Source organism: Pholcus phalangioides, unplaced genomic scaffold (genome assembly GCF_987345545.1).
Source record: "Pholcus phalangioides strain wild (caught in Gottingen) unplaced genomic scaffold, Ppha-v1.0 ptg000016l_1, whole genome shotgun sequence".
Lineage (NCBI taxonomy): Eukaryota > Metazoa > Arthropoda > Arachnida > Araneae > Pholcidae > Pholcus > Pholcus phalangioides.
In genome coordinates this window covers 10,693,800-10,715,451 of record NW_028301609.1, presented here as the reverse complement: position 1 = coordinate 10,715,451, position 21,652 = coordinate 10,693,800, and the positions used below count along the sequence as shown (strand labels likewise).

General features: G+C 33.7%; 1 protein-coding gene across 1 annotated transcript in view; it reads left to right on the top strand.

Annotated features, from left to right (window-relative positions):
* Eip63E (cyclin dependent kinase Eip63E) overlaps nt 1-21,652 on the top strand; it is a 123,045-nt gene that overhangs the window by 18,703 nt on the left and 82,690 nt on the right. The window contains exon 2 of the mRNA XM_089246050.1: nt 9,813-9,890. Coding sequence (XP_089102176.1) covers nt 9,813-9,890 — 78 coding nt within the window. The remainder of the gene's footprint in view (nt 1-9,812; nt 9,891-21,652) is intronic.

The window sequence follows — 21,652 nt, the reverse complement described above, 5'->3', positions numbered from 1 at the left end:
ATTTTCGTAACTTTGATAAATTTCCCTAAATTCACCCCTTTTCTGGCGAATATACATGAAGGAAAAACCCATATAAATTCAATAAATACGAAAAAAAATTATCACTTTTACTGGCGATTATGTATGATACCCGAGCGTCGCTGGTAAACATGATAAATAGTACCAAAGTCATCACATTTGCCGGTTATTAAGCATAATCGTAATTTCGTATTGGTGTATATGATAAATTGGTCCAATTGCCGGGGTAAGATAACCGTACTGATCCAGGGTCTGAACCGGATATAATAAACTCTGATTCAACGTATTTTTTCTAACATCGCCTAAATAACTCCCATAACGGACTCCCATTTGACAGTTTCAGGATCCTACCCCGATATAAGGAACGCTCCTTTAACAAATTTTATTATCGCATCCCAATACAACAAACGCTCCTTTAACAAACTTTATTGTTGTACCCTGATATAATGAACCTCCCTTTAATAAATTTTAATATCGTACCCGGATATAATGAAATCTCATTGAACAAATTTTACGACCCTAACCCAATATTACGAATGAGTTTAACGAATTCTTCGATTTAACGAACTTTTACATATTCTCATTCGCAAAGGGACAAAATACAAAAAAACGTTAAATCGTGAAATTCATTAAATAGGAGTTTGTTATAATTGGGTCCAACTATATTTATCAAACGTACTCCGAGACTCATTTGGGAATTTTTTTTTTCATGTTTATCAAATTCACTAAGAACACTAGGGTGTTACACATAATCACCGGTAAAAGCGATGAATTTCAAGTGTTTATCATAGTTATCTATTACACATGGGTCTTATGCATGCTAGCCATAGAAATAAGATTATATTGTTGTTATAGAAGTTATACAGTTGAATCCCGTTTCAACGAATACCGTTGTAACGAAAATTTCGTTTTAACGAACACTTTTCTAATTATCCCTGGTAAGATTACACAGGAACAATGTGAAAGCTGGAAATCCTTTATAAAGAAATTTCGTTACAACGAAGTGATTTCTCCAGTCTCTTGGAGTTCGTTATAACGGGACCAGACTGAATTGTTACTATAGAGATAATAGTGTTATATTATATCTATGATAATAACCGTTAAAAGAGATAATTATGTAGCATTTATCAAATTTGACAACGACACTTGGGTATTGGGCAAAATCGCAGGGAAAAATTATAAATTTATCAAACTTACCGAGACAATTCGGCGATTATGCATAATAACCGATTTACCTCATTTACTGTAGCATACATATTTTTCACCAGATTTTCAGAATATTTTTCCTCAACGTGAAATATTGTAGTTACTTAAAAACGAAATATTTAATAGGATGATATTTTATATCAGAAGAAGAAATGAGAGACTTTCTTTCGTTTACACAATGTCGAGGAAGCCGTATTAATGAAGGTCTTGCGCTGTATCTTAATTGCTTGGACACGCGTTCCTTGTTTGCGCTCCTGGTTTAATGACTAGTTATGCAAATTAACTAAGAGGGGACGAGATTCTTACAAGGCAAAGTTCAGAGGAGAGCTTATATCTTGATTAGATTGGGCTACAAAACATTATTGTACTTTTGGATGGAATATTTTAGTTGGTCCTGGCCATTGAAGAACTCGGAGATTTTAATTTTACCTAATGAACATACAAATTAAAAAGAAGTTTTAAGAACGTTATTTTTTATCTTGAAATTAAAAAATGTCAATTCCGAATTTAATAAAAGAAAAATTGTGAGAGACAAGAAAACGCATTGTACTTTTGTTATTATCCTTGAGAAAAATAGAAATTTGACGAAAAAATTATTTATTATTATTTCAAGTATTTCCAAGTGGCATACTTTTACATAATACAGGTGATTTATAGCTGTAATATTAATATTTTAATATAATTTTTATTAATTTTCTTTCTCTTGGTTCCTTTTGATTTCTCTATGCTTTGAAAGAAAATAATTCAGAGCTTTTTTAGAAATTCACACTTCATTCATTCGAATTTTATTTTTTCAAAATTACTCTCCATTTTTTTTTTATGAATAATTTTCCAATTGTTTCTTCCGAATTACACCATTTCCATTTCTTGACATTTCTTAGTTTTTTTTTATTAAAAAACTTTCTTGTTTTTTTGAAAAATTAAAAAGAAATTTCCTAATTTCTTAAATTTTTCGAAGATATTTTTAATTCTTATTTTTTGAATTACCTTTTCTAATTTTTTTCTAGATATTTTCAAACCTTTTCTGACATTTTTCCTGATATTAAATAAGTTTGATTTCTCGCACTGTTTCTCAATTATTTTTTTGAATTTTTTCCAAATTATTTTTTGAATTTTTTCCAAATTATTTTTTGAATTTTTTCCAAATTATTTTTTGAATTTTTTCCAAATTATTTTTTGAATTTTTTCCAAATTATTTTTTGAATTTTTTCCAAATTATTTTTTGAATTTTTTCCAAATTATTTTTTTGAATTATTCAATAATAATTATTATTTTTTTGAATTATTCAATAATAATTATTATTTTTTTGAATTATTCAATAATAATTATTTTTTTTTGAATTATTCAATAATAATTATTATTTTTTTGAATTTTTCATCAATTATTATTATTTTTTTGAAGTTTTCATAAATTATTTTTAGATTTTTTCATAATGCCAATTTCCTTAAAATTATTTCACAACTTGGTTTACAATATTTATTAATTTCATTAAATAATAATTCCTATGTTTCTTTAGAAGTTAGATTCATCATTTTGATCCAATTTAATTTGGAGTATACTTATTACAAAATTTTTCTACACGTGTGGAGAAAAGCACGCTCTTCTAAATTTCGAGATTTTTTTTCCAGTCACTATGAAATATAATTACTTGCATAACTGATTTAATTACCCTTTTTATACTCCACTGAATGTTCCATTCATCATTATTCCAATATCATTCTTTATTAATTTTTAATAATCTTCATATAATTCGTGGTGAATAATAATGAATCCAAAACGGAAATAATTATATGTCTTTTATTAATTTACAAAATACTAATTAGACTATAAAAATTATTCACAAAATGCAATAAAAAGAACAGCACAGATATAGTTAAATTTCAAATAAAATATTCCACAACAATCAATGTAGTAATTAGCTTTGTTCAGCATAGTAATAAGAAAAAATTATTCTATCTAGAGTCCGCATATAGTAACGTTGAATGCATAATTAACATGGCAGGATTTTAACTCCCGTGTCTTTGTTATAGAAAACTATCAGATTGCTAGAACTCTACATGAATTAATTTCATACTCATTTTAATAATTAATTTTATGGTTCAGATCGAAAAACGAGTTTCTTTGTTCCATATTCCTTGCTTCTCATTGATAATGTAAGCATATCTTCGGTTGCATCAATTAGTGATGATTTTGAGGAAAATATTTTTGAAATAATAATATATGGAGATGATCTATTTCGGTTTCCAAATTTTCCCAACTGAATTTATAATTCAATATCAATTTTATTTAAAGTTCAAATTTTAATTTGAAAATTTGCCTTTAATAACTACTATTGCCCATATATGTCGATTACTAAATCTTCAATCAAGAATTTATTCGCAAATTGCCTGTATAGTATCCTGGTTTTTCTATCTCTTTTAATTTAAAAAAGAAAGAGGTAAGTTCAGAAAAGTTTAAAAATTTAAAAAAAAAATCAAATTTTTATATTCTGGAATTTAAGCAATTTAAAATTAAAATATTTTAAAATTAAACAGTTTAAATATTTTAAAACTATAAAAAAAAATTTTGAAAAGAGAAAAAACATTATTATATAAAAAATGAAAAAAATTAAAAAACTTCAAATGAAAAATTACATTTGGCATTCTAAATGACAGAGTAAAATCAAAATATTTGAAAGAGGTCTTAAGTTTGGAAAAAGTAAATGCATTTAAATTTTGAAAACTATAAGAAAATTTTGATGAGATGAAAAAAATACTAAAACTATTTAAATCAAATATTACGAATAAATATTAACAATCTTCAAATCGAATACACAGTCGTAAAAAAAGACTAAAATTTTCTAAATAAAATTTTTCCAAATTTTTTAAATAAAAATTATGAAAAACATGAAAAATTAAAAAATAAATAAAATGAAAAAAAAATTATTTAGAAAAATAGAAATACCAAGAGATTAGAAAAAAAATAAATCGAAAAATTCTAAAAAAAAACCGTGATATTTTTAGAAAGAAATGAATATTTTAGAAATGTTTGAAATAATTAGAATTGTTGGAATGCAAGTAAAGATAAATTTTTTTTGTTTGAAGAAAGATGTATCGCGTGAATTTATCAAATGGCCTCAGGACCCGACACAGTCACGTAGTGCTCTAACAAAAACAAATTACTAGATGCCATGTTTTAATTTGTGATAAGACTAACTCCGGATGTCAAAACACAATCCGTTTTTTCTCTCATCTTTCATCATCATTTACGACTATCCTCGGAAGTATACGATGCTATTATTCTTCATTAACGCTGACAAACGCGCTCACCGATGATGAAAAAACTCAAGAACGAGAGAAAAGAAAAATAACAATGTCCCTTTCTAAAATGTTTCATTTTCTGATTCACTTGTTTGCGACGATTAATATATTTTTCCCGTTTCGATATAAATTTATTGCTGTGAAATTTGGAATTCTTTAAAAAAAAAACATTTTAATAGATTTGGTGATGATTCATGTGATTTGAAATTCTTCTCAATTATCATCGGAAAATGGTTTCATTAAAAAATAAGTAGATACGTAAATTTTGCAAAAAAAAAAAGGAAAAAATATCCGAATTTGGAATTTCGCATTTATTTGCGAAGAAAATAATTGACCAAAAATTTTGCATTTGTCCGCAATAATATTTTCAAAATCAATAAATTTTTCATCCATTCGCAAAAAAAAAAAAAAAAAAAAAAATTCAAATCGAAAATTTTTCAACCATCCGCAAAAGTATTTTTCAAAGGAAAAATTTCGCATTAATTTTCAAAAACGAACTAAATTAACGACAGAATTTAATTCATGTTTAATTATACGTCGCCAAGTATTGAATCCACTGCACCGGATTTAAAGTTCTGGAATTTAAGTGCTCGGTGAAATTACTACCTATTTTTTCTTCAAAAAGATTTTACGGAAAAGTTTTAAAATTCAAATTTTCGCATTTATCGAACCTCTTCCGCAAATAAGGAAATTACATATCCCTAGAAATCAGTACTTACTAAATCTTTTATATGCAAAAATATCAACCATTAACGCTTATGAAACAATTTACAAAATTGTTCATTACTTAGAAATCATCATTATCTAGATCTAGAATAATTACTTTGAATATCAAAAATTCAATTCTATTCCTTTCATTTTTTTTTCTGCGTGAAAAGTAAAAAAAAAAATAATAATTTTGATTCAGAAAAAACAGAAAAATTCAACAGCAATATGTAAAATATCAAGAAAAACAAAAGCAGTTGTAATTTAGGAAAATAATATTAAAAAAATATTGTATGGTAATATAAACCTAGGAAACCAAACAAGGAAACTAAACTAAAAGAAAGTCATTGAAAAATATAAAGTTCAAAGTTACGACATCAATTTTAAATTTAATAAAAAAATATAGAATTCTGAAAAGCAATTCAATTAATGAAATATATTAAAATTTTCAAATGTTATATTATAAAATTTAAATAAAAATTAGACAAAAAATTGTATAAAATTACACAAAAATTTGTATAAAATTACACAAAAATTGGAAGAAATTATGTAAAAATTAAGCAAAACATTATTTGAAAATCAGCATCAAAAGATAAAATATGAAAATTATATAATAATTGAACTTGAAAAATTAAATTATAAAAATCAGACAAAAATTTACAGAAGAGATGTTCAAAAAATTGAAAAAACTAGGTTAAAAAATTTTTAAAAATAAAATTATATAAATATTCGACTCAAAATTGAAATTATAATAATTCGTACAAACTAGACTAAAAAAAATTATAAAATTGTACTTGAAAAACTTGAAATTTTGGGTTTAAAGAAAAATGTAGAAAAGTATTTAATACTTGCTATCTGAATCTTTACTCGGAATCTGAATCTTTACTCGGAATCTGAATCAATTCTTGCTATCTGAAAATTCTATTACAAAAAATGGATTTTTTAGAAAATTGGATTTAAAGAAACCAAATTAAAAAAAATGAATTATAAGAAAAAGCATAAATAAATATTGAAAAATTTAATTCAATTTTCTTGCAATTTAAAAAGTTCCATTTTATGAAATTTATTTTTGAATACATGAAGAAATATAAAAGAAAGAATCTTCAATGTGACCCGAAGCAAAATTAGAGATCGATAACAAACCCCGTAACTGAAACTTAAATTATGCGAAAAAAACTCGTAAAAATTTTTTTTAATTTTTTTTTTGTTTCCTAATGGTTTTTTTGTTCAATCGACCATTAAGATAAATATATATCAAAATTAAGTGAGCAATCGGGAGAAAAATTTCAATACAAATACCCAAGCGAAGATAAATAACAAAAAAAATTCAATCGATACCAAAAACAGCCTTGAGGTGTAAAACCATAGAAATCGAAATATAAGCGCAGAAGAGTAAGCTTTTCGTTTCGTGACGTGGATTTTATTGAAAATTTGTATCGAAAGAGTGAATCGAATCGTGATGGCACTTTGCCTTCAGGTGAAAAAATATATAGACTCTAAAAGTGAAAGATTTTGAATCGTTATGAATGTGGGGTCACAAAATAAAATAACACCTTTTTCCGGGAAATGAAACATTGGAGCGGGAAGAACAAAACGTTCTGTTACATTTGACTTAATTATGTTTGATACATCTTGGATTGAGGCGATGGTCATATGAGTTCTAATTATGTGTTAGAGCTGTGGTGCACGACCTTATCCGTTCGCGGGTCTGATATACGGTGTTTATGTGACTCGCAGGCCAGAAACTTGTGTATGTTACTTACAGCCAATGCCAGAAGTTGGCTGCTTCGTGAACTGGCCGGACCAGTCAATACGGCCAATGTCCGAAATTCGGGCTTTCGCCTGCCCTCTCTATATGCCCTTCCCTATATATATGGAGCACTAATATTATAGCTATTCAGACCTGTTTGATCGTTGGGGGTTGCCACAGCTAACCATAATGATTATGTTTAGCTATGGCTAATTATAAATGGCCGTAATTATCACACAAAAAATGGGATCGATATAGGGATGAGTAGGAATCGACATATAGAGGACAGCCAAAGCCTGGTAAAAGCCCAAATTTCGGACATTGGCTGGGTCAACTGGGCTGGCGAGTTCATGAAGTGGCCAACTTTGGGCTTTGGCAGTAACATATATAAAGAGTGTTTTTTTATGAACTTGTATTTTCAACTTTTTTATAAAGTGTCCTATTCCCCCCCCCCCTCCCTATTTTTAAGGAGGCTTAGTTGAATTTCTGAAATCCGGAATTACGATTATTTTTATGAGCTATAAATTATATTATGATACTTAGTAGTGTAATTACCATAATTATAGTCATATAAATATATTCGTCTCACTTATTTGTTAAACATTAATATTTTTTCGCGAACTATTGATTTAACTTGCAGTACCTAACCATTGGCTTCTATATGTCTCCGTGATGGGAAGAGGGTTGCGTCTGGTCTTCAAAGGTCAGAGTACCTACCATCGTTTTCGCCATTGGTGATTTTTCAATTTCAGCTACAGTTGGCAACTTTATTTGATTTTTCCAACTTTTTCGGCTGTGAATGGCGACTTTGCTTGCCTTGACGACTTTCCTGCGTGACGTCCCGTATTTTTAGGAAAGAAATATGGTCAGCCTAGGTATTTATAGTGTGTTGTGCATGTTGATATTTTTATACAGCATTAAATACGGGTAGAACGCGTTTTACCCAAATTTAATGGGGTTTTTTTTCCCCAACTTACCTCCTTTTTTCGAATTCGAATATCTCTGTGAATATTGCACTTGGAAATGTGAAATTGTTTTGTCGGCATCAAGAGAGCCAGGGTAAGTACTTTCTAATTGGGCTTTTGGACACACGGAGACTGTATATAAAAAGTTAATTATTTTATTTTAATAACTATACAACCACTTGAAACGAATATCATATCCGAGTACCACACGTCATTTGGAAGCGTTTTTCTAATTTGAAGTATGTCTTTAAGATCAACGGTTCACCAGTAAAATGCCATACGCCCTGTTAATTATGCAACCCTTTATGTATATTTTACAGTAAATGGGATAGATCAGATTACAATGCATAATCGCCGAGCATTCGGTAAGTTTGATAAATTTCCCCTAAATGTATCACTTTTTACCGGCGATTAGGCACAGTACCCACGCGTCACGTCGTTGGTACATATTTACCATATGTACCAACGACGTGATTGCGCTATTTGATATACTCATATTTACCAACTATACATGATGATAATAATATACTATGCATGATAAAATTCATATCTGTATTGTATCATCAGATCTGGGTACGATTGTAAAACTTGAAATCATTATATCGGGGTCCGACTATATTCATCACTTATACTGGAATCATTTCGAATTTTTTTTCACACTTATCAAATTGACCAAGGGGACACGCCTTGGGTTGTGCATAATCAAAGATAAAGTTTCAAATATATATCATATTTACTAACGACACTTGGTCATTATGCATATTCGTCGATAAAAGTGATAAATTTATCAAAGTAACCAAGACGATTGGTAAATATGCATAATAACCGGTTACAACTTATCACAATTACCGCAACATATACCTACAAATTTCTAAAATTTTCGGAAACTGCGTATACTATTGATTTCTATTTCGTATGCCGTCGAGTTATGTTTATGAAATTTTATTTAAAAACAAATTTTTTCATATTAATCTATTGAATATCAAATTTAATATTGATTTAAAATAAACATTATTGAGATTTATCGAAATTGTGTGTAAGAAATAACATTCCCAATAGAGGCGAGAAGAATTGGACTAAAAATTATTCTCAACACGCTAAATCATACAGAGTGATTCAAAACTCTATGTACAAACTTTTAGGGAAGGGCGAAAACACAAAACAGAATCGCATAGGAATTTGGGACCGGAATACACCAACCTGATCAGCTGGAGGATCAACGAAGATGCAGAAATTGACAAGCCAATAATTGATAGAAGAACTCTTTATTTAGCGATACTTTACACGAGAACAGTACGTGTACACTTCAAGTTTCTCAACAAGTGTTCCTAGTTCTTACCATCCATAGTTATTCACAAAAAGAAATTGTGATACATTCCTATGTGATTCTGTTTTGTTTTTGTGTTTTCTACCTATCCCTAAAGGTTTGTACAAAAACATTATACGTTGAATTTTGAATCACCCTGTATAATTGCAAAATTAGCGTAATACAGTCAATCCCATTATATCGAACTCCAAGAGGATGTAGAAATCTCACTTCGCTATAACGAAATTTCGTTATAAAGTAATTCCGGGTTATTTAAAAATGTCTCTATGTGAATTTATACGGGGGATAGATAAGTGTTCGTTAAAACGAGATTTTTGCTATAACAGTATTCGTTAAAACGGGATTCGACTGTAGATTGCTATCGTGCACGGATCTCATCATTGTTACGTATTTTTTATTGAGGTAAAATATACAATTTAACATTTCACTTTGGTTATGAAGACGCAAAATAAAATTGATCTTTAGTTATTCTGTATTCACTGTTCACGAAACAATTTTGAAAGATACAACAATCTAATAAATTGAAGATTTTCTTTTCACAGATGTGAATATGAAAGACAAAAAGACGTCCCGTATACAGAAACTTCGCCGACATCTAAGCTGTGGATTCGGCCGATTATGTAAGTTTAAAAAAAGAAATCATTACAATACACGTTAAAAATTGATTATAAAAAAGTGTTTTCTCGATGTTTCACTAACAGTAGCGATATAATTCTCTTCAGTACATTTTCAATTGCCGTGGACAATAAATTCAAAAAAATAATTGGAAACATACTTTTGTTGAGGACCAAATTATTACGGTGAAACCCCCTCTTAACGGACTTTACCCTTCAGATGCGGTCACTCCTCTTTCACGGCCAAATAATAATTTCCCTTCGTATAACAAAAGCATGAATTTCAAACCCCTGGTTAATGGTTACTTCTCTTTTGCGAAAGATTTTTTTTTTTTGTTCCATCTGTGTCCGCAAAAGAGAGGTTTTACTGTATATAAATTTGTTTTCAACTCTCGAAAACCTTGGAAAACTTCCTAAATATCAGAGGCGGATTTACGGTTTTGCGGCGGGTGGGCTGTGCAAATTTTGCCACCCTTTGCTCATTCTAGCCTTCAATTTTCTTGATCTCTCATTTCTGGGATATAACCCGCTTAGTCCTACTCCTGTAAATATTTCTCGGTTTCTAAGTCACTTTTTTGCTCACTCTTTTCTCTTCCCTAGCTCGCTCACTTCATTCTTTCTCTATCCTCAAAGGTATTCCCTTGGTCACTCCCATGCAGAACCGCCTTAAGGGGCCTCATGGACTCCAGTTCAAGCTATTTTTTTTTCTGAGGTCGTACCAGGAAAATTTAAATGCTTAGTCTCGAAAATTTCATTCGGATCTCAATTTTGTGAGTACCCTCTACTCTCGAGGACCCCCCCCCCTCGAGGTTCCCGGGTGGGCCCCTTGTGTTAAAACCGCACTGATCCAGCACCTCCTAGAGATAGAAGGCCTCAGCAGTCTGCCTGTGACGTCAGTAAGTAGTCCATTTTCCCTCAGAATTTTCAGGGAAAAAAAACTCGTTGTGAGGAAAATAAACGATAGGGCTTGGAATTGGCGATTTCTATGCGCCACATCCAATCACTATGCGGTATTTGTGAGCCAATCAAGAAGATTCTACGCCAAAATAAGAAGAAACGAAATAGGATGCTATGTTTCAAAATTTGGCAAACTTGCCAGGTAGTCTAAATGACGGTTTATAGTAAATAGTGCCGAGGCCTTCTATCGCTTGGAGGTGCTGACTGATCACATGCTTTCACACTCTATATAGATCACTCTTCTGGTCATTCCCATGCTTACACACTCTCTACGTCATTCTTCTGGTAACTCCCATGCTTACATACTCTCTATGTCACTCTTTTGGTCACTCACTCATTCGGCATTTCACTCTCTAGGCCACTCTTTTAATCGCTCAGATGCTTGCACTCTTTCCAGCGCAGATAAATTTTGTGGACACTTACGTGCTTGCGCACCCTCTGATCCACTCACCGACCCGACCCGATTTCTCTGCATTGGCGAATTTATAGTTTTGATTTTTTTTTCCCAATTCCACTCTAACTTTCTCTATTACTCATTCCTCTAATACTCATCTTTGAATTAGCCAACCTAAGCTGTAGCCCGCTTTGCCCCCCTTCCCGTAAATACGCCTCTACTAATAAAAATAACATTCGAGTAAGTAGGAGAAACGTCTAAAATGACCTTGAACCGAAAGTTCCAGACTGAAAAATATTTCCTTGTAAATTATAGTTATTATTTCAATTGTGTGCATGAGTTTTATTCTTCTCATTCCTTATTTAACTTTCCCCGGAAAAAAAAAAGAGTAATATTATTCATATCTTTCCTCATAAATTCACATGTGTATTTGGATAAACACATGCATTTAGCTTACAATACAAAAGTGTTTCCATGAACATGAATAACAAAAACATGAATTTACATATATATATATATACATAAACTCACCAAGAATCATATCCGATAAAAAGAAAATGTCAAAAAGTTATTAAAAGCGTAACTTTGAATGAAATCTTTCATTTCCTTCAATAAAACTCACATTACAATAGAATTCCAATGATCTTTTTCTACGAAACGGGGGACAAAATTGCAACAAAATAGAAGAGAAAAAAAGGGAATTCCTTTTCATACAAAAGGAAAATTTAATATTTGAGAGAGAAAATTCACTTATAAATTAATAATAGAAATGGAAGTTGCGAGGAATGTAATAAGCTCTTTCCTTCTAAGAATGCAAAGAAGGAAGGGACAAAAAAAATAGAATTATCTTAATGGTGTGACTGTCTTGAATAATAGAGTAGAAGAGAGTTTCTTTCTCTGAGCGCCCTCTAGAGGAAATTACTGGAAACATTATAAAGAGGGTGCAAGAACGTGTTAATGAGATTCTTACCCTTACCCGTGTGGATTTTTTTTTTTTTTTTGCTTTGGCTGTAAGTGGATGAAACCTTTCTCCATGTTTACAGATTTTGATTTTTTTTTGTGAATGTGAGGAATAATCTAATGCTCAGTAATGTTGGATGTTTTTTTGTTTTTTTTTCGTGGATATATTGTTTTTCGATGTTTTTAGAACTTTCGGGGTTTTCTCTGATATATTCTTTGATAATGTTTAGTTGTAGTGAAGAGTGGACGAGTGGGAAGCGAATGACACATTTTGAAAAATTAATATAATGTCAAACCGATTTGGTTACAGGGAAGTGCGTTTTACAGAGTGTGCGGAAAATTCATCGACAATGACTCACCGCAAGGAAATTTTAACCGGTAAACAATTCATCGCAAACTGATATAGTCAGTGAGTGGATGAGCATGTCAGTGAGCAAGTTAGTGATTGATCGAGCGAGTCAGGAAGTTAGTGAGTGAGCAAATGAGTGATTCAGCGCTGAGTGAATGTATGAGTGAGTGATGAGCAAATGTGAGCGAGTGATTGAACAGGTGATCAAATGAAAAAATGAGCGAGTTACTCATTGGTCACTCACTCAATCACTCATTCACTTGGTAACTCACTCTCTCGTTCATTCATACTGTCACTTACCCACTCACTTGGTCACTGATATGGTCACTGACTCGTTCAATCAATCATTCACCCATTCACCTCTCTCACTCAATAGAACAGTCACTAAATCGCTCATTGGGCCACTCAGTTGGTAACTCACTCACTCATTCAATCATTAATACGTCACTCAGTCGTTCGCTCACTCGGCCATTCATTTCGGTTACTCCTTCGTCCTCACTTACTCAGTCATTCATACGGTCACTCATGCGGTTACTTACTCGTTCACATATTCACTCACTTGTTCAATCACGCTATCACTCACTCATTGGTGACGAACTGCTTTCGGTTAATTTTCCTACCAATAAATTGCGTCACGGTGAATTGTCGGTAAATTTTCCGTTAATCAGCCTGCCTGCTGTACAATGCTTATCCTTGCATGAAAGGAACAGTCAGTCGTGCGTTTTCGCTTCAAAAAAATATGAAAGACACAGATATCAGCACCATATATAACCAAGAAACAATCATATAATAACATAAATACGTTTTAGGGCCACTCATAATACACATTCCTGCATATTTCAATTCGAAGGTTTTTAACAGCTGGCTGATGCGAAGAGAGGGCGCGGCACCCAGGTCGATAGGATACTCGCCTAAAGTACCAAAGGATACTTAGAGGTGTCGCGAGTTCGATATCCGGTTCGTCTAGGTCAGAAAACTTTCTGACACAGGGGTACAACAGAAACGGCGACATGACCGCAGAATAAATTGCTACCGCAGAGTGTCCCCCATCGAGGGGTTAGCGCACCAACCTCTCGACGAGTATAAAAAAACAAGCCTGCCGTTCGGAATCGGCTCGTGTGCAGAAAATGACCGTGGTGCGACAAAAATGATCAATGATGCGAAGATATACTTAGGGGGAAAAAAAAAAATTCAACTGCCCATGAAGGGAATCGAACCCACCTCCTTTCACTTTCCAGGTGAATGCCCTAGACTACAGAGGCAATGAATATCTCGAGTTTTCCTTGGAGCTCGTGTGCGCTGAAAGGAACCGTTAGTGCGTTCACCCGGAAAGTGAAAGGACGTGGGTTCGATTCCCCGCAGGAGCAGTTGAATTTTTCTTCCCTAAAAATTATCTTCGCATCAGCCAGATGTTACAAACCTTCGTAGGGATAGCAGAGAGTCATCCTCGGAGTAGTGCATGCAATGCTTAGGTTTCCTTAAATAATAATAAAAGAAATGAGTAAAACTTCACTCATAGATGGCACTGTTCCATTTGTGTTTGGTAAATATTGGACCTTAAAGCGACGAATTATTTTTTCCCTGCTAATAAGTAAGGGGCCATTCAAGTATTACTTAAGCAGATTTTCAGACATTTAGACCGCCCCCCCCCCCTCCTTGTCAGCAAAAGCCAACAAAAAACTGATTCCCCCCCTCCCCGTCAGCAGCTTAGAATATTTCATATCTTCAAAAAGGGGTGGTTGATGACGTAAGCAACCTTCGAACCCCCCCCCCCCCTGTCATCAAAAGTCAGAAAATCCGAAACCCCCTTCCCCCCGATGCTGACGTAATAATTGAATGGCCCCTAATTGAGAGAGATGATCTTTCCCATACAAGTTATCGAGCGATACACAGGGTGTTTCAAAAAGAATCATCCGATTTTTAAAAAAAAATCATAACGATTCAGCTTTAAATCCGTTTTGATCGAATAATGCATAGGTAGAAAGAGGAAAAATCTCGAGTTTCGCGCAGTTGCCGACATGTAGCGCTAACGCTCCCCCTTTCGGCCGCCACTTCAGTGCTTGTCAAGATGGTGACTGCACAACAGAAATCATTTTGTGCTCTAAGCTTCGAGTCCGTAACAACTGTTCATCGTGCATTTCGTTGACAATACCCTGGTGTTGAACTTCCTACCGCTCAGAGCATTAGGCGATGGTATAAACAATTCCAAGACAGGGTTGTCTGCGTAAAGGGAAATCCCCTGGCCGTCCCAGCATGTCAGACGAAAATGTGGAGCGTATCCGACACAGTTTCGCACGTAGTCCACAGAAATCCACTGGCTGTGGATGCAAACATGCTCGCAAAAGTTTGGGACTTACTTGACTACCATATAGACAAATGCCGTGCATCCCAAGGTGGACATATTGATAACCTTTAATTTGGTTTGTAAAACAAACTTTATGATTAGCCATGTAACATAAAATTAATTTTAAGTGTCTATGTTCAATATTTTTTGTAATACACGCATTTCAAATCGGGTGATTTTTTTTTGAAACACCCTGTATTATAGGCTATGTCAGCAAATACAAATACAAATACAACGCCACAACAGGCAAATTGCCCAACGAGGTGGCTGACTTAAGACATCACGGATCCCCGAGCCATTTTTTGGAGGCCCTACCTACTACTGCTTCACCCCCCCCCCGCCCCCCCGCGGAGCCCCCCAACGAATCGGTACATGCGGGAATGAGCGTGTACGTGTAGTGAAACCTGACGTGAAGTTTTTGTTGTTTCTCTGTAATGCTTGTTATGTGTAGTGCTGCCATCTGCCAATGTAAGGACTGAAATTAAATATCGTTCAAACGTGGCTAGATCTTTAATCAATCCTTTCGGAAACTGGATGTCACAAATGTGTTGGTTGATTTTTCCTCCCTGTTGGTTTTTTTTACTTCAGGGAGGAACCTCGACTTGAAGAATTGTGTAAGTTTTGATTTCGAAATATTGTGAATATAGTGAATATGAACTTTGGGGGAGTGGCTTTCATGAGCGGGCAGCAATTAAAGCTGAACTTTCAGGGGTTTCTTAAGATGGCTTCCAAGAAAAGTGCCTCCCGGGAAAGTGTGATTTATTACATAAAATTCAGCAATAAGACTCAAGAAAAAAATTATATGTAAAGATGAATATACCCTGCATCATCTTGGCTGAAAAAATTTGAATGTAATGAATTAAATTTTTTTACAAAAAATAAGAATTAAAAAATTTAAAAAAGGACATTTACTGACGTTTATGTTCATAACGCATTTTTTTTAGTATCAAAAATGCAAAAAAAAAAAAATCAGATAATTCCGAAAAAATGAATATTTGGGTCTGAAAGGGGACTCATAGAACACTCATCTTACTGAAAAACCATAATATTAAACGACAGGTGCTTGATTTTACATCAATTTATGGCATGTTTCATGCACTTTTTGGCCCCATCTCGTTTAACATATAGCTTTTCTGAAATAAATAACTGTCTACATAGCCGTATTAAAGGAAAATCTGAACTCTACAACAGAGAGATGGACAGTGGTATTTCAATAATAACGTTGAACAACCTCCTCTCAAATTACTGAAAAATTTCATTAACTCTAAATTTACATGATTATTTCCATTTCTTTATTATTTGTTTTATCTTATTTATTTATTTTGTTGTGCGTACTTGGTGGTTTTTCTAAAGCATTTCCTATCTATTTTACTTTTCGAAGTTTCATTCGCAAGGGTGGCTTAAGATTTATTTCTTGAAAATGTTCGCCACCCGTGTAAAAAGTTTCTGTCACGTCGGCCTAAAAACTCGAACGTAATGAATTTTACATTGTACGTTTGGCTATTTGAATGCCTATTTTTTCTCCCGCAATAAATTTGAAACCTAGGTTCAAGGAAAACAGCGGTCAAAAAATGTTAGGGGATCGCCTTCGGAACCCGTTTAGACGACTCTGGAACGTGAGAACAATTTCTTCCGAATCACTGTAGAATTTCAACACCAAGAAACACCTATGTGTTGGCAACAAAAATATTTGCCAAGAGCTTCGCGGGGTCGATATCTATGGTCGAGCTGATATGGTCAAACATACGCTCTGGCTAATGTCCAACGCAAACGTTTGTTTCAATGCTGCAAGGAGATCAAACATTCGACCCCGGACAATTCGTTGTTTATATACACTGTATATTTGTTTTCTGGAAGTCCACACAACGCTGCTACCTCCTTCATGGTATAGTTCAACATAAGGACTTTCTTATAAGTTATACCGCGAGCGAATTTTTCATATCCAAAGTAAAGAACGTGAAGGTGTGAGAGAGGGAGAGAGAATTCATCATACAGTGGATCCCGCTTACAACATTTTTCAAAAAAACTATTATGCAAAACGTTGTAAGTGGGAAATCACTTTAAACGGGAAATCTTGATAAGAATTAGAGTTGAGAACATGAAAATAAGTCGTACTAAAAGGGAAAAAACGTTATAAATGAGAAAGTTATAGGCGGGATCGACTGTATTATATTTAACACATTAATTAAAGGGATCTCATATCTTTTAACACAGTAAAAAAAAACCCAAAATATTGCTTCAATAAAAATATAATTTATGGTATAACCCTGGTTCTCTTAGGACACCTCTTCTGAATTCTAAAAGCAGCCATATTTTTTCCTCCCACCATATTTTAAAATAAAAGCTTTTCACGGCCCTTTGTGACCCCTTTCATCTGTTTTTCACCCGTAGCCACCTTAGAGCATCTCAGGGCCACAAGGGGGAAAGGGCCAAATGGCCCCAGGTTGAGAACCACTGCACTAGAGCGTAGTTTTTTGAGGGTTTTGGCTATGTTGAAATGTATGAGACCCACTTAATCAATACTGAATAGTAGCGGAAAAATGAGACACTGATCATTCTCCTGCGGAGAACTTAACTGTGAGAAAGTGCTCCAATACTGTTAGGCATGAGGATTTCATAAAAACCGTTTCCAATTCCCGGTGCAGGTTAGGTTTTAAAGTAAGTACCCAACATATACTCGGCCATCGTGGGAAAACAAAAGCAAAATATGAAAATTACTCCTACACAGTTTTCGTAATAGCTAGGATGAGATTCAATTGCTTGAGAATCAAGGAGCGTTAATACAAAGACTACAGCATCGTAAAAACAATGGAGACAGAAAACACAAATAAAATAAAATCTCCCGTTTATAAGAGATGATACTGCCTGGAGCACACACATTAGTAACAGGAAGTCGTTGCGTTATAAGTGTGGACGTTTTCTTTTATTATGCTTCATCTTCTCCATTGAATAAACTCGGTCTGGCGATGCGGGGAAAATAAAAAAAGGCGTGGGGGGGGGGGGGGGAGGAGAAGGAGAGGAGGACCATAACTGAGGGCTTCCTGAGCTTTCACAGACTTCTTGGCTTCGCAGAGGAATTTTTCCCTGGGAAAACGGTATAATATCGATCGGGAACAGCAGCAGCAGCAGTTCAGTTTTATATGCTTTAAGCTGCTTCTGCGAGAGGCGATGATTGCTAGAAGCCGTAAAGAGAGAACTTCCACCAGCACGAGTTTCCTAAAAGATGCGCTCGAGCAGAAGGAATTGAAAGAACTTTCTTTTCGAATAACTTTGTGTGTGTACACACGTACTCCTATTTCTATTGTCACTCCCCCCATTGACCACCAGCTCACGAAATCGGTGTTTTCTTCCATAAACCTTCTTCAATAACTTTCTGACTCAAACATTGATTGATAAATAATTATTATATAATACACATTAGTATGTATATGGTAATAACAAGTACAACTAGGTGTTATGCAGGTCTTATTTCTAATTATCAAACTGATTACCGAGTCTATGATTTAATAACTTTCTAAGTCACCTAAAGTTTATCAATAATTTTTCTGGACGGAGTACTTGAACACATTCAAGAGGAAAAATAAATCTATGTTACGTTATCTAATCCACGAACCCCTGATTGGTAGCTTTGTTGCAATAGGATTATTATTTCAGTGAATCCACCTTCAAGGGTTTTACAGGCCCAATTTAATCCTTTGATGAAGAAGGGGAAACAAATGTCCCAATGCAAAATATTGTTTAAACACATGAACAAACGTGATTCCATTATTATTATATTTTCCATCAAATATGTAATCTGGTGTATATTTTTGATCGTTTCATTACTGGAAATCATATGTTAGCGTCACCAATCAAAGAAAGGTGGGTTTTGTTTTGCAATTTACGATGTCTTTTGTTGAATAGATACCTAAAAACTTGGTGTTACTTTATAAATACTTGTGTTCTAGAAAGGGTTAACGTTACATTTTTTCGTCTACGGACAAAACATGTATTGCTATATCTAGCGGTGTACGCGGGAGGTAGCAAAGAGAGCTATGTACTTCCTCTAAGACGACCCAGATTTAAGAAATATTATATATTATAAGAATTAGATCTTTACAATTGGATTTCATAATTTTTTTTCAATTTAACATGTTAATTTTTGTAGGTCAAGTGATCGAAGGCTTTTTCTGAACCTCTTCCTCCAAAGCATATCCTCCCCGGGTAGGTTCTAACCTACTAAACTCTATTAATCAACCGCTTTCCTAACCATTGTGCCTCTAACCATATCACGCTGATATTCTGATAATTGCGATCCATAGTTTTCTAATTCCAATCAATCAAATCAACACTTAACTACTTCACTTCATAGGTACACACATATGTGTTCCTTCATTTTTAATGGTTTCAAACGGTTTTAATGATTCCTTTTTCAAGTTAAAACCTGAAGTACACACGTGTCTACCTAAATCAAATGGTCCTATTAAAGATATCGACATAACTAATTTAAAAAAGGAATTCTTCCTGAAGGGCATTTTGACATACAATAAGCACAATCAATAAAAAAATATGTTATAGCCAGTTTTGGGTTAAATCCCATTTTATTCAGTGTCATGAAAAATTCCATTTAAATAATCATTACCATCAGTGAATACGTTGCTGGTGGTATATTTATCATCAGCCAATTTATATGTGTATGTTACGGTAAATCAGTATGTGGTAAATACGTAATTATACATAACAACTAATTATTATGCATACTTACCAATCGTTTTGGTAAGTTTTAAAAAAAATTATCACTTTTACTGGTGAATTGGCATTATGCAAAAGCGTCGTTGTTAAATTTGATAAATACTTAAAATTCATCGCCTTTATCTGTGTGATTATGCGTAATACACTAATGTAATTGGTGAATTTAATAAATGTGAAAAAATTCCAAAAGAATCTAGTATCTAGATGAATAAAGTCGGACCCCGATATAATGATTACAAATTTTTCATTCATACCCCGATATAATGACACATGTACGAATTATCATGTATCATACAGTACGATTTATCATGTTTACCAACGACGCGACGCTTGGGCACTATGCATAGTCGTCGGTAAAAGTGATTAATTCAGGGAAATTTATCAAACTCACCAAAACGCTCGACGACTATGCATAATAACCGGTAATTATGTATAATAACCGGATTTATCACATTTCTTGTAACATATACGTATGACTCACAACCAAAGTATCTCGTCAAGATAACGGACATCACGAGCCCAAAAAAGAGTGAGAAAGTACACGAATCACGTTTTTTGAGTGTAATCGATTGGTTTCTCCCGGAGTTTCGTGCTAATAGTATCAGCAGATTAGCCTTGCCGTCTGGTGCCAAAAAATATACGAGTGTATATCTGGCTTTATAGCCGCGAATGAAGGCAATACACGAGGTATAGCACGAGCAATGAATTTAGTCTCCCCACCCGCTGGTACAGACATCGCGGCGGCCCAAGAATAATAACGCACATCGCAGCAGCAGGTATGGCAGCCACACCTATCCGCTTGAGGCCGCTGGACATTATGTCTCCGGTTTCACATCACGGTTTAGACTCGTGGTGACTCATTCAAGGTCTCTTTATCAAAAGAAAAAAAATAATCATTTCTTCCATGTCCTTAAAGCCATGCCAAATGAACGGGGAAAAGGATCGCACAACCTCTCACGCAAATTATTATTATTATTATTGCCAAGGTGAATTAAGACCGACTGACTGCACGAGATGTATTATAAATGATTGGACAATCAATGGAGTCTATTTTATTACCCGTTTTTGGAAGGTCTTAAATATCACTTATGTAAACCTAATTCATCACGTGGTATCTTATATGATATCGAATCATATTACGCTGATTGATGCCAATTAGCGAGACGAAATTGGTCAATAAAGCGTGAAAATACAGGGTGGGTGAAACGTTCTGGGCACATTTTGAAAAGAAAATTATTTAAAAAGTCACCAATTGGCAGGAAGAAGTCGATATGCCAGAGAGCCGTTGGTGAATTTTCGGGGTGGGGGAGCACCCATGATTTTGCAACCCTCACCACTGTCAAATTTGATGATTTTATAACATTACTTGTGTTATCACCTAAATTTAGGTGGAAACCTCACCCAGGGGCAGCTGACCTCTTCGATCTCTCTCTACCCGTAATTCCGGTTGAGGATTTGCACTACAATACTTACTATGCACTGGTGTTTTTTTTTTTTTGATAAGTTAAAAAATAGTTCAAATTTTCACTCACAGCTGGCGCTGTATCACGGAAAACTCGACATAACACATAAAATATATTCAACTGGGGTGACTTTGAACAGTTTTAAAATTGAAAAATTAAATTTTTCATTCCACGTCAAGAGTCAAAAATGAAATTTTTATATTTGGTTTATAGTTCACAGACATGATTTATGTAGTTTTATTCTAATGTGTCACCTCTCGTTTTTTTGTGGAAAAAATAAAACAGGGTCGGCAAAGTCATCCGGTATATATATAATGGAGTCACTTTGCCCACCACATGATTTGTGTATATAAAAAGGATGTGATTGGATTTAGGGCAATGTGACCAACACGGGGTGTCAAGAGAACAGCAATGACCATAAAAATAACGGAAACAATGCAATGAGACTGTATTTTTGAAACATGGTTAATCATGACTTTTCCTTGAAGCGGGTTCACGAAACATTACGATAAATTAGAAAATTACCCGTTAAAGCTGAAATTGGGTAAATTATATACATTACAAATTCGT